The 12111-nt window shown below is 51.5% G+C and overlaps 1 protein-coding gene across 3 annotated transcripts in view; it reads left to right on the top strand.

The window, feature by feature from the left end:
• The first annotated feature begins 295 nt into the window (after positions 1–295).
• The window catches only part of LOC126581340 (homeobox protein cut), a 151398-nt gene continuing 139582 nt past the window's right edge, over positions 296–12111 (top strand). The window contains exons 1-2 of one of the 3 annotated variants that reach the window (XM_050244919.1): positions 296–422; positions 1818–2584. In XM_050244919.1, the coding sequence (XP_050100876.1) occupies positions 2465–2584 (120 nt within the window). In that variant the 5' untranslated portion in view covers positions 296–422; positions 1818–2464. Of the gene's footprint in view, positions 492–1817; positions 2585–12111 lie in introns of all 3 variants that reach the window. The other 2 variants (XM_050244918.1, XM_050244917.1) reach the window with 2 other exon arrangements.

Here is a 12111-nt window from a genome sequence, read left to right as displayed (position 1 = left end):
GATTCCTCCCGATGATTTTCGGTTCATAAAAAACGATGATCGCGAGCGCGGACGACGACGCGGAAAAACGTGGAAAAACGCGGTGCCGAACACACGGGTCGTGGGGAAAAACGGTTTCCATTTTCCACTCACGGCACTCGCCCGGTTTGTTGGTGTGCGTTCGTTCGGCCAACTGCTCGACTGCTCGAATGCGGCGTAGGGGATGAGGGTGCAAAGGATTTGCAAGCGGGCCCAGATGGAAGCGCATGGTTCCACTTTAGTGAGGCCGTTTTAGTCACTCACTCTGCGTCAACGTGGAAACATCAACGGGGGTTGTGACAACGACGACGCCGACGACGACGACGACGACGACGACCACAACCGTACCACCCGCACTATTCGCGTACCACAACACCCTACACGCGACCACGAGAACAAGTGACGTGCGTTGCGAGCGTGCGTGCGTGCGTGCGTGAATGCTGCTCCGGGTTTTCGGTTCCGCAATGTGAGAGGTGGTGCACCACGTTGTCCCGGTTGATTTCGGAACCGGATTTTTCGAAGGATTCTCCCGTATTTTGTTTTCCCGTTTTGCGTTAGCGTAGCGTTTTGGTTTCTCGGTTGTTGTTGTTGTTGCTTTCTGTTGTTTTGATCATCGATCATCGGCCTCGGTTTGCTGATGATCATCCCGAGTATCTAGTAGTTTGTAGTGCTGTAGTGTCTGTCGGTGTGCGCCCCTGTGTGTGTCTGTGTGTGATTATGATCCTTTTCTGTTTGGGTGTTACGATCTCGTACCGTACCGTGTGCCGGCAACAGCAGCTGCTGTGTTGTGACCTCAAAACCAAATCCCCCAAAAACGGCGACCAACCAACACCGTGGAACCGCGTGACCTGGCTTGCTCCTGTGTGCCGGAATGCGCCACATACATACCGATACACACCACAATCACATACATACACACATACATACACATACACATGCATTCATAAACATAAACACCTGCGCTTCCATCATCATGACTCCAACTGCCACAAGTGGTATCGAGAGTGCAGAACGCGGAACGTAGTTGCATCCAGAATCCGTTCGTTTCTCCGAGATAAAAGCCGTCCGGACGCGAAACCGACAATTGAAGACATGTTAATCCATCCAAGCGTTTACAATGCATCCCCCCCAGGCTGTGCGATCACAGAGTGATAAACACCTGGAGAGAGAGAGGAGTCTGCGGCCCGGTGTGGCCATAAAAGTATCAAACAAAACCGAAACATTCGCTCCGATCGGTTTATGATGCGGTCGTCAGGTCTTCGATGTTTTATAAACTTTGCTTTTTTCTTTGCTTTCTGATTTTCGGGACCGCACTTTTTGTTTTGGGTGCTCGCGGAATCGGAATCGCGCGGATCAAAACAGATCCCCGTGATTGCGTGCGGTGATCGTTAAGCCATAAAAATCGATCGAAAGAAAGCAAAAACCACCGAGGGGGCCTGGGTTTGGGCCTGGTTTGGGGTTGTAAAACCGCCTGCTCGGTGCAATAGATCGGTGGCCGCTTTTTGGAGCCATCCAGCCGTACAAAACCGGCTCATTATATGCGAATGCAGGCTGGCCAGGCTGGCCCAGGGCCGGGCAGTAAATCTGCATCGCGGTGCATGGTGCAGTTTATCCGATGCACCGCCGAATGCACACCCGTACACCCAATCGGGAATTGGCAATAAAATCCCAATTAATCGAATTCTTGGTCCGGGAACCCCTTGGGCATCTGCCCGGTTCGCTCGGCCTACTTAGTTGATTCAGAAGATTCTCAAAATTTAGGCACTCCATCGTATTAATTCCCATTCTTCATCATTCAGTGAGCATCACAATACAGGAGAGCATCGCAGTAACGTTCGCATAGAAACGGTTCCAACGGTTCGTCGGTTGTCAAATGACGTAAGCAAGCAAACAAGCAAGCAAAGTGTCTCCCTCAAAAAAAGTTAAAGAGGAAGTCGAGTTCCTCGAATTAGTTCCGGTGCGCCATTGAATCCTTTTCTGCCGAGCACCTGGTGTGAACAGTGCGTGTACGCGTGTGTGTGCTGAAGAGATAGTGTGTGTTTTGTTCCGAAACCTCGGCTGCCCGGTGCCGCTTGGTCCTGCACCCACCCAATCGGATGCAGTGATGTTTAGTTTACGAAGAAAGAAAAAACCATGTGACACAGTGTGACAAAACCGAGAAGAAAGCCAAAAGGTCAAGCAAGTGCGAGTTCTGGGCGTGAGAACAGCGTGTGTGAGTGTGCCGGTGCCCGGTGGAGGACGAGGCCGACGAACTGGCGATAAGATTAGCGCCGTTAAGAAGATAGCCAGCAGCCTCTCTCTTCTCTTTCCCCCGGCCAGCGCAAGAACGCAGTAGGCAGCGACAAAGGTGAAGAAAGCTTCAATCCAATCCGAGTGTCCGAGTCCGGTTGAATCCGTTTTTAGAGAGCCGCTGCGAATAGTTCCAGTTACTACTTGTGGCCACCGAATGCAGCCGACCATTCCGCAGAGCACGGGAGGCAGTGATATGGACCTCCCTGCGGTGCAGCCTATGGATTGGTTGTTCAAAAAGGAGCGCATCTATCTGCTGGCCCAGTTTTGGCAACAGGTAAGCACACAGCACGGGGTGACACTATCCCCTTTAAGGCCAGTTCCCTGGGTTTGATGATGCGTTGACCTTAGGCGCCCGCGAATTATGCCGGCTTTAATGTTGCTGGCCGGGGAGGTTTCTCATTTAAAATTGATAATTTGCGTTGGCGTGGCGTGGCTGCTGTGTCACCGCCAGCAGCTTCTTCTTCTTCTTCGTCTTCTTCGCCGTCTTCCACTTTACAATCCTTTTGCCCTTGACCGCGCTGTGGTCCTGGCTGGTGGATCCCCCATTCCGAAAAATGGGTTCGGACTAAAGAACCCGGGTCTTCCGGTCGTCTCCGAGCAGACTGTGGCGCTGTTGCGAACAAGCGAACCCCTTTTTCGCAACAACTCGGCCACTCGGAGTCCACCCACCCTAGCCTCCCACTTCCTCCTTCCCTCGATTGTTAACCGAAACTGTTCAACTTCGGTTAGGGAGGGGGTGGTGAGGGGGGATGATGACGGCGACGCGTCGTAATGCCGCAAAGCCCGGATTGTGGAATAGACACACCGACATGCTGATGATGGTAGTGGTGGTGATGCTACCAACGAAGACACTGAAGATGATGATGATGATGATGATGCTGGTGGTGAATAGGTTGACTACTTGGTGCTGTTGCTGGTGTTGGTCGAAAGTCGGAAGTTCGGAGAGGCCCGGTGTTGTTGGCGTTGGATTTAAAGTGTTTACACTTTTGGGGTGAAGTGTGTACGCGGCCCTTCCTTTCCGTTTCCACTTCCACTTCCGGTGGGGTGAGCTCCTGTGCCAAGTGGCTACCAGCCGGCTGGTCTGGTCGGTCGGTTGGTTGATGAGGCATTTGTTGCGTGTTCCGACTTCCTTTCCTCTAACTAGCTCCCCATCAGCAGCACACCTTGACACCGATTGACAAATCGATGTTTATGTTCCAATGGCTCAATTCCCCATCATCAAATGTTATCATTTATGAATGCAGTTGCCAGTTAAGCATTTTTAGCATAAACATTGAGTTGCCAAAATGTTATCAAATTCATTGCCAACCAACACAACAATTCAATGGCGATACGTATACACTGTTCCTGTTGCTGGAATGTTTGCTAGCTACGAGATATGGAACGCAGAAAGACCGTCGGTAGTTGCGCAACCGCGTGTAGGGTCGTGGCCCAACTATTTGTGGTCACCGTTGGCTGTTTTCATTAAATTATTCTTGTTTTTGTCCAACACAAACACATATCCACATAGTATCAGAGAAAAGGAGAGGTTCTAGTTGTTTCCTGCTCCTTCATCTCCACAGCGCTCTGTTATCTATAACATGTGTTTGTTTACGCAGCATAGTTTCATGAGTTTGTTCATCCGGAACTCCAGAAACTAACAAAAAAAAAATGAAGGACTGGAAGAAACGACCAAAAGTGGCAAACGGGAGGCGCACATACGCACGTGCAGTTGCTGCAAACACGGCGACGACGACGAGATGAGAGGAGGGACGCCGCCAAGCCAGGCCAGCTGCTGATATGCCTGTGCTGTGGGCCCTAGGCATGGGAACGGTTGCGTGTGCTTAATTTATGCTTGAGAACACAGCTACCACCACCACCACCACTACCGTGAGGCTACCGTGCACACTATCGGAATGCAGTTTTCGGGGACCCCGGATTCCCCTTTTCCGAATTCTGTTCCAGATTTGTGTCCCTTTCCCTTTTTAAACGGGAGAGCAATAGGTGGTTGCATCACTTTCTGGACTTTTAGCTCCAGTGTGCCAGTTCCAGTGTTTGGTTCTTGCTTAATGATGTTCAAATCGAATGCTTTGGAGGACGAACTGGATGACCACGCCGCACCGGCGACCGGAAATTCTAATTATAGTTAATAGACCAACCGACGAGTCGTGCGTGGACCGGACAATTGATGGTTCGTTCTTTGGCCATCATCATCACGGGTTTTCGGCATTTCTTCTCCCACCGTGCACACTCCGTGGATCGATTGACAGATCTCCGATGAACGGTCGGTTCGATCGGTCCGGCGCCACGCCAAAGTTCTATTAAAAAATCCAATTCTCTCGGTCTCTTTCTCCCTGCTCTACCCGGGGGTAAAAATCGACAAATCACTTCAAACGCTCGGTTTGTCATTAATAAATAATCAAATTCTCGTTAGCTCACAGCTCCGAGCAGCAGCACCAGCAGCAGCACCCTCATCGTCATCGCCAGGGTCGTTTCTTCGTAAAATTGCAACTCAAGTACCGCCGCCACGCCGTCGTCGTCGCCGTCATTGGTCATCGATATATAGATTCTACGATTGACATGCTGGCCCCGTCCTGGACTCTCGATGTTTGCGAAACATAATTCCATGTGGGTTCAACTCTTTTCTCAACGATTCTTTTTTTCTTTCGCCTGTGGCGGCACGTCCCCCATTCGTGGTCGTCATGCTGCACTTGAACAACCCCCTGGGATAGGTTGCTGCAGTGTGTGCCAAGTGGCCAAGTGGCTCTCCTGGAAGCCCTCGCTCTCCTGGAAGCCCTCGCTCTCCCTCTCTCTCTTTCTGCTAGAGATGCTGGTGATGGTGATGGTGGTGGCCTCACTTTATCAAAGGGAACGCAACGCGGGAACAAAACAACGAATGAATGAAAACTGGATACAGCAAAAAAAAACCACGCAGAAGGAAGAAACGGGGAAAGGCAGGAAAACAACGATGACGAAGAGCCAACACCCTCCCCGTGCGGGCCTTTCTCTGATTATCCTCCAGAGGGGACTCCAGTATCATCGGTCAGGAGGGCCAGCAGGCAGGGAAGGGAAGGGTAGGGCCACATAAATTGATTAATCTATCGACATTTGTTTCAAAAGATATGGTTTTGATGCCTTCTGCTCGATTGTTAATGCGCCTTCGCCTTCGGAGGCCAAGACCCACTCCTTGTTGGCCCTTTTCCAACACATACAGAGGGGCGCGTGTGCAAATAATCACACCGCGATCTCCATTGCTCGCTCGCTTCCGCTGCACTCACTGCAGGGTGGCCAGCCTTCGAAAGGAAAAAATCTGATAAGAGAAAGAATGCAAAATGGGAGGACACTCTCCCACCACCGCGCACGCACACACCAACAGCGAGTGGAATTGCATACGCACACACAGGCACACACATGGAATCATCATCATTATCTGCATCCCTGTTTCGTGGTTTCGCGCAAAAGACGCAGCAGCAGCAGCATTGCGGATCGCAGATCGCAGATCAGGCCATCGGTTCCGGCCATCAGAAGGGTGGGAGGGGTGGGGGAACGGGGCTGAACGGCATCGACACACACCGGCTCTCAGGCCCCTCAGTGCGGGGGAAATGTATCGGTAATCATCATTATTTATTATTGAAATTGATACGATTTTAATAACACGTTTCGCCACCACCACCACCACCACCATGGCGGCCATTGCTGCGGTGGTGGTGGCGACCGGAGACGACCAATGACTTTGACTGGATGGCCGCTGGACGAAATTCTCGTTTTCTGGCGAGATGCAGTCGTCCCGAAATCACACCGCCAGCCAGCCCTCCCCCAACAGCACACAGCATCGATTGAAGCCTCTTCGATCACCACACATCACGTGGAAGAGGAGGAAAAGGAGGAGGAGGAGGAGAGGAATCGGAGAGGAGGTCTGGGCCCATAACCTGTGCCAGCGATCGACGGCTCCCAATGGATCCGGTGCTGATGCTGATGGTGATGATGATGGACAGGCCAAAAGACGAATGGGAGGCAGAGAGGCTGGCCTGGGCTCTGGTCTGGGCTATGACGATCAAAGATGATGGATATCGCCCGGGGGTCCGCCAAGGACCTCTCGGCCATGCCGGTGTGCCCGTGTGCCCCGCGTGGAATAAAATAAATAGACGGTCATTTGTAGCTGCCAATCGCTTCGCTTTGTACTTGAGATGCGCGCATTCCGTCGATCATTCGTCGACTTCTGCCGCCGCAGCCGTAGATCGATTAAAGCGCGGAAAAGGGCGCGGACCGCAGTGTGACCACGCCGACGACCGAACCTGTCCCCCCGGTTTTCTTCGTTCTGTCCCAGGGGGCAATCAGTGCGCCGTTCTTCGCCTTTCTTCCCGTCCATTTCTTGACGGTCGGCTGTCGATATCCTGAGGGGATAATTGGATTACTCCACGCATCCCTCCAGTAACGACATCACAAGACGATTCGGCTCACGATTCGCTTTATGATGGAAAATTGCCGATTTATTATCGCGAGACTGCGAGAGCGAATTTGGTCCGCGATGGCGCGGTGCGGCCTGCATGATGGCGTCATAATTCCGATGCCCCTTTGCCGCGAAATGCAAAACCGCAACCGAATGACCGAGCGCCAGCCAGCCAGCCAGTCAGCCAGTCAGACAGCTCGATTGCCATTCTCGCGCTCGAGTTATGATTAAAAGCAATTAGAACCAATCGACAAGTTAATTACTTTTCATTTGAATTCCATCACCAAATGGTCGGCGACCGATCGTTTGCGAACCCGTGAGCGGTTGGTGTGAAAATGTCGCCCTCGTAAGTTCGGTTCTAATGTCAGCGCGATCTCGTTCTTGTGGTTGCTGTGGGGCCTGCTCATAAATAATGCGGCGTCAGGCAGGCCGCTTTTGCAAAACAACGAACGATCGCTCGAGCGAACGTTCGAGCGAAATTCGATTTTCAAACGAGCCAGCACCCAGTGTCGCGAGTAGACACACATTTCACTTGCTGCTAATTAAATGCGGCCACCCCTGGGCCCCGCGCCTAGGGTCACACAGAGCACATGACGGTTGTCGACGACCTCACAATTCGATCACTTGTCTGGGGCCCAACTCGTGGCCGTTTGTGCGCTCGCCAGCTCGATTTCCCATTTATGCATTCCTCGACACTGGGACTTTCATTTTATGTTTGTACAACCGGTGAATTCCGGGGAATGAAATCAGACACCCACAACCAAGGTGGTCCTTGATAGGAGGAAAGGAACAGAATAGAATCTCTCTCACGTAAACAAACTTTTGCGCGAGCAAAATCGCTCAACGATCATCCTCGCGACTGGTTCATTTTTCCGGAAGCAGAAGCTTCGTTCGCTGACGAATTTTATGTGTTTGCCCCACCTCGCGATCGTCTTACTGCGAAACACGTGTTGGTTTCGCTTCGCTCGATCGTCGTCGCTAATGTTCGCGGATCATGCCGGCGCCCCGCGACCCGGCTGAGTCTCCGGGGAGTCGCAATCTTTGAGGCGGACAGTCGGAGTCTGCTGGCTGGCGCTGGTGCTTTTTACGAGTGTCTGTCGAGCAGAGGGTCAAATCGACCGGAACGCATAATGGCGGTGGTGTGCCGGCTGCTGCTACAGACCACAGCCACACGGGGAGGGGGGGGTTATGGGTTGGTGCTGCTGATCGCTTGTTGAATGCCCAAGCTTGCGGTTGCTTGCGCTGCAAATCACTGGCATTGCCTCGACTCTTTCGATCTTTCAACCGGCTGCCACTGCTGCTCCGACAACGGAGGACGCGAGTTCGTTATTATTAGAATGTATATTTTCACCTCGTTACTGTCAGAATAAATATTATTGAAATTATGCTCTTAAAAAGACAAACTCAAACCTTCGATAAAGAAGCAGAGAGAGAGAGAGATGGAGCGGTATCGAAGATCATTCCAAGAATTTGAATCAAGCGGTACATCATCCACGCTTGACAATAGCATATCAAAAGAGGTTTACATTTCGCGATCGTTCAGACCCCTTTTTTGGGATGCGGTGGCCACACTCCGTTGTCTCGTACTGTCATCAACCGCGCACCAAGGGTGTGAAGTTCCATTTTCCAGCTAATTGTCGTCGTGCACGATGGCGGCACGACGGCGGCCTCGCTTCAGAAGCGCCGGGGGGCCGTAGCAAATCTTCGCCAACTCCACGAGATGCACATCTAATTGCATTCGCTTCTAATCGCTCGTGACAAGAGTGCGCGACACGCGTAACGCATGATCATCATCACGACGGCGAGAAGAGGCCGCCAAACCGCAGTAAGAAACTGCAGAGAGTGGTCTGGCCAGTGTGCCTCAAACGTTTCTGTTGTACAATTTAATCGGTTTTTCACACCACTAACACCACCACCACCATCGTTCCACGGCCGGGAGTTGACCGATTTCCGCGAGCTCGCGCGATCGCTTGGGAGTCCTTTGTGGTTTGATAATGGCCGAGACGAGAGCGACCGAGACGAGGAAGGGGTAATAATAAAACCTGCCTCGGCGTCGCACGGATGAGATCTACTTTGTGGCATGCATAAACCTGCCTCCCGCGCGCGGCATGTGCAATGATTTATGACAAAACATTTGGTGCGCCCAAAGAAACATAAAAGAAAAGCCACCACAAACGGTTGAGCTGGTTGAGAGGGGAATGACTGAATCGAAACAATAGATAATGAATTAACTCGGCATAAGCGGCCACAATCAGCAGGCCAGCAGCCACCAACGCCTAGCGGATGCTGATGTTTTCTTTTATATTGTAGGTGGTGGGGGTTAGGTATCGCCCAGCATACAAACACCCACCAGCCCTCACGAAACACATAAAATCCTGGGGAGGCTTTTAAATAAATTTAGCAAATTACGACACACTACTGGCCAGTTGGACCTGGACATGAATGCGTGCAATGACACCAGCACCACCAGCACCACCAATACTCATTCAACATCTCTGTCTCTCGTCATCATCCCCGTTACGCCGACCAACGGGTAGCGAGAGGTGGTAAGGGGTTCGAAATGTCTGATTAATATCTGGAACAATGACTTTAATTAAGCCGCCAGAGCTTTCGAGAATTTTTAATTATTGGTTAATAAATTCAGCGCCCAGATGACGATGACGACCAGCGACGGTGCTGATCATGATGATGATGATGGCGTGCTCAGAAGGCTCCAGCGCTCTCTGTCTGTTTGTGAGGAGGTTGTTTTTTTTTTTTTGGGAAATGAAGAAACCCAAAACGCCCCAGAAGAACAATGAGACTTGAGAACCGTTGTGCGGGTGCGATAAAACCAACCAAAAGCCGCGTGTGCGAGCCTTCTAGCGTGCCTTCAACCCGTCGTCGAGGGACAAAGTGAAACAAAGTTCAATCTCCTCCTCAAAAGGCACAGGAAAAGCCCCTTGGCGATAGTGCAAATAGCGGATTCCTTAAGTGATTTATTTCTGGACACCAGGCGCGGCGCGACGGCGTGGTGGTCGTTGTTTTCTGGGAGTTGCTTCGAGATAGCTATATGCAGCCCATACATAGAGACGTCTACGGCTGAGATGTTTGATAATGCAGCCAACAAAACATATTCGGAAGTCGGAAGAGTTGAAGTTGAGTGAAGGAGGAGTGAGCGATGTTCGAATAGCACCCGATAAGTGTGGCTATTTGCCGTTCATTGGTCCAGTTCGTGTTACTTATCGAGACCGAGCGTTCGAGCCGTTGCTTGCTGCGGCTGCTGCTGCTTAGCACATGCCGCCGCACCATCCTATTTTATCAGTTCGTTCATTTGACAGGAAGCAGGAAGTGATAGACGATAAAGAGTAGGCGGTCGAATGGTTTGGGACCCCCACAGCCACGACATGGCATGCGGCGTGTGGCTGAGCGAGCAGCATAATTCCGTTGCTTGATTCCCCCTTAGACCGATTGGTGCTACCGATCACCAGCAGGGAATCCATCATCAAACGATGCTCTCTCGGCGATCCTCCCTCATTAATGCGTGAGAACTTGCGGCACATCCAGCGACGACCGGGCTTCATTAGCATAGGGGCCAGTACGGAACGGAACGGAATTTACATTTTTAATACTCGCACACAGACACACAAGTACATGCGCGTGTTCGTCAGTTCTGCTAAATTGCCCTCCTGATCTCCGGATCGCTCCTACAGCTCAACAGCTGTCGTCGTTGAAGAAGGGTGGCACGGTGTTTCTTCTTCATCTCTCTGCTTTTCTCATCTCCATCTTTTCTGCTGCATCTCACCCAAAGCTGGCGTCCCAAGTGACGCTAATTTTCCTAACGGTAGTGCGGACCCGGCAACCGCTCCTCGTCGTTCGGGAGCTTCTGAGAAGCGAATCGAGACGCACAACAAAAAAAAAAGGAAAAACAAAAACAAAAGTGACGCTGCCCAACGGCCCACCCCCTCTCGAGATACTCATATTAATTACCGCCATCGTTGTGCAAATTAATCAATATATAATAAATGAACTTCTTGCACCGTTGGCGGCCCACGATCGCGCTCAGCTTCTCGAGACCACGCTGGAAGGCTCATTATTTTGTAACACGATCCCAACCACGACGACGACGACGGCCGCCCGATCGTTCGTTCGTTCGTTCGCTTGCTTGCTCGGTTACCAGCTCGATTCTCTGGCCTCTAATCACGCGAGCGCGCGCCCTCGGGGGCAGCATCCACCAAAGGGGGGGTGAGCTCGAAGAAGAGAGAAAAAAAAATTTCCAAGACGCCGATTTAGGTGTTTAGCTTTTGTTTGTTTATTTGTCGTCATCGTCATCGACGTTGGTTGAGGGCTTCTGTGTTTCGCGATCGTCTCTGGTGGAGTGGAATTCGATCATCGCCAAGGTTGATCGTCGCGCTCACTGGACTGTCTTCGATCATAAACGAACGACCCAGAGACCGGGAGACGATACTGACCACCCACGGTCTCTATTGTTACTTCTCTTCGTGCGTGACGACCAAACGAATGAAGAAGAAGAGAAGACCCTCGCGGTTTCCTCTCCGTCGACGAAAATAATAACTTTCGTCAAGGCGGAAGCGGTGACCACCGTCAGGCTCGGCACGCTAATCGGGTGTAAAAATGTGATCGAAAATTGTCACTCGTCATCATCAGTCGCGGCCACGAGAACGCGACCACACACAACACAATTGCTGGGTGAGTGTGTGGCGATGGTGTTTCAAAATTAAATTTTATTATCATTCCTCGATCCCTCTCGATGCTGATCGCTCCGCTGCCGATTGTCGGTTGGCACCGACCCGTGGGGGGGGGGGGGGGGGGGGGGGGTTAAGAGTTGATGATGTTAGCCAACGGAGTCGAAGCACGAAGGATTTCGTTTATTTTATTTTGAGTGTTTCATTTTGCGATCTGAAAATAAACCACCACGCACACCTCTGGCCATATTTTAAGAACAACGGCACACCAGCAACAGCCATCGGCAGCAGCCGCAGCACAATAAAACACAATAAACCATTCGCGTGGATTGGGACGAGAGCGATTAAGGTGCGTCGTGGTGTGGCCACTTTCCTATGGCCTGCTCGCGGATTTGATAAACTCCAACTCGATTGATCGACGCGGACAGAGTGCGTAGCGTTGTGGATCGAATCGTGGAGCGATCCTCAGCCACCGACTCGTTTGTTGTGGTCCACCACCAGCACCAGCACCTTTATTCTGGGGCAGCTGCTGAGCATGAGTGGGCCATAAAAAATGAAATAAATAAATTGCCATTACACCTGTTATTAGAAATCATTCTCGTTCTTGTCGCTCGCTCGGTCGACCTCTGCCCCTCATCCCCCATGCCCAGAGAACAATGCTCAACCCACATCTCTCTCTGGCATCTCTTC

Source organism: Anopheles aquasalis, chromosome 2 (assembly GCF_943734665.1).
Source record: "Anopheles aquasalis chromosome 2, idAnoAquaMG_Q_19, whole genome shotgun sequence".
In the NCBI taxonomy this organism is placed as follows: Eukaryota; Metazoa; Arthropoda; class Insecta; order Diptera; family Culicidae; genus Anopheles; species Anopheles aquasalis.
This window is presented reverse-complemented; position numbering and strand designations above follow the sequence as displayed.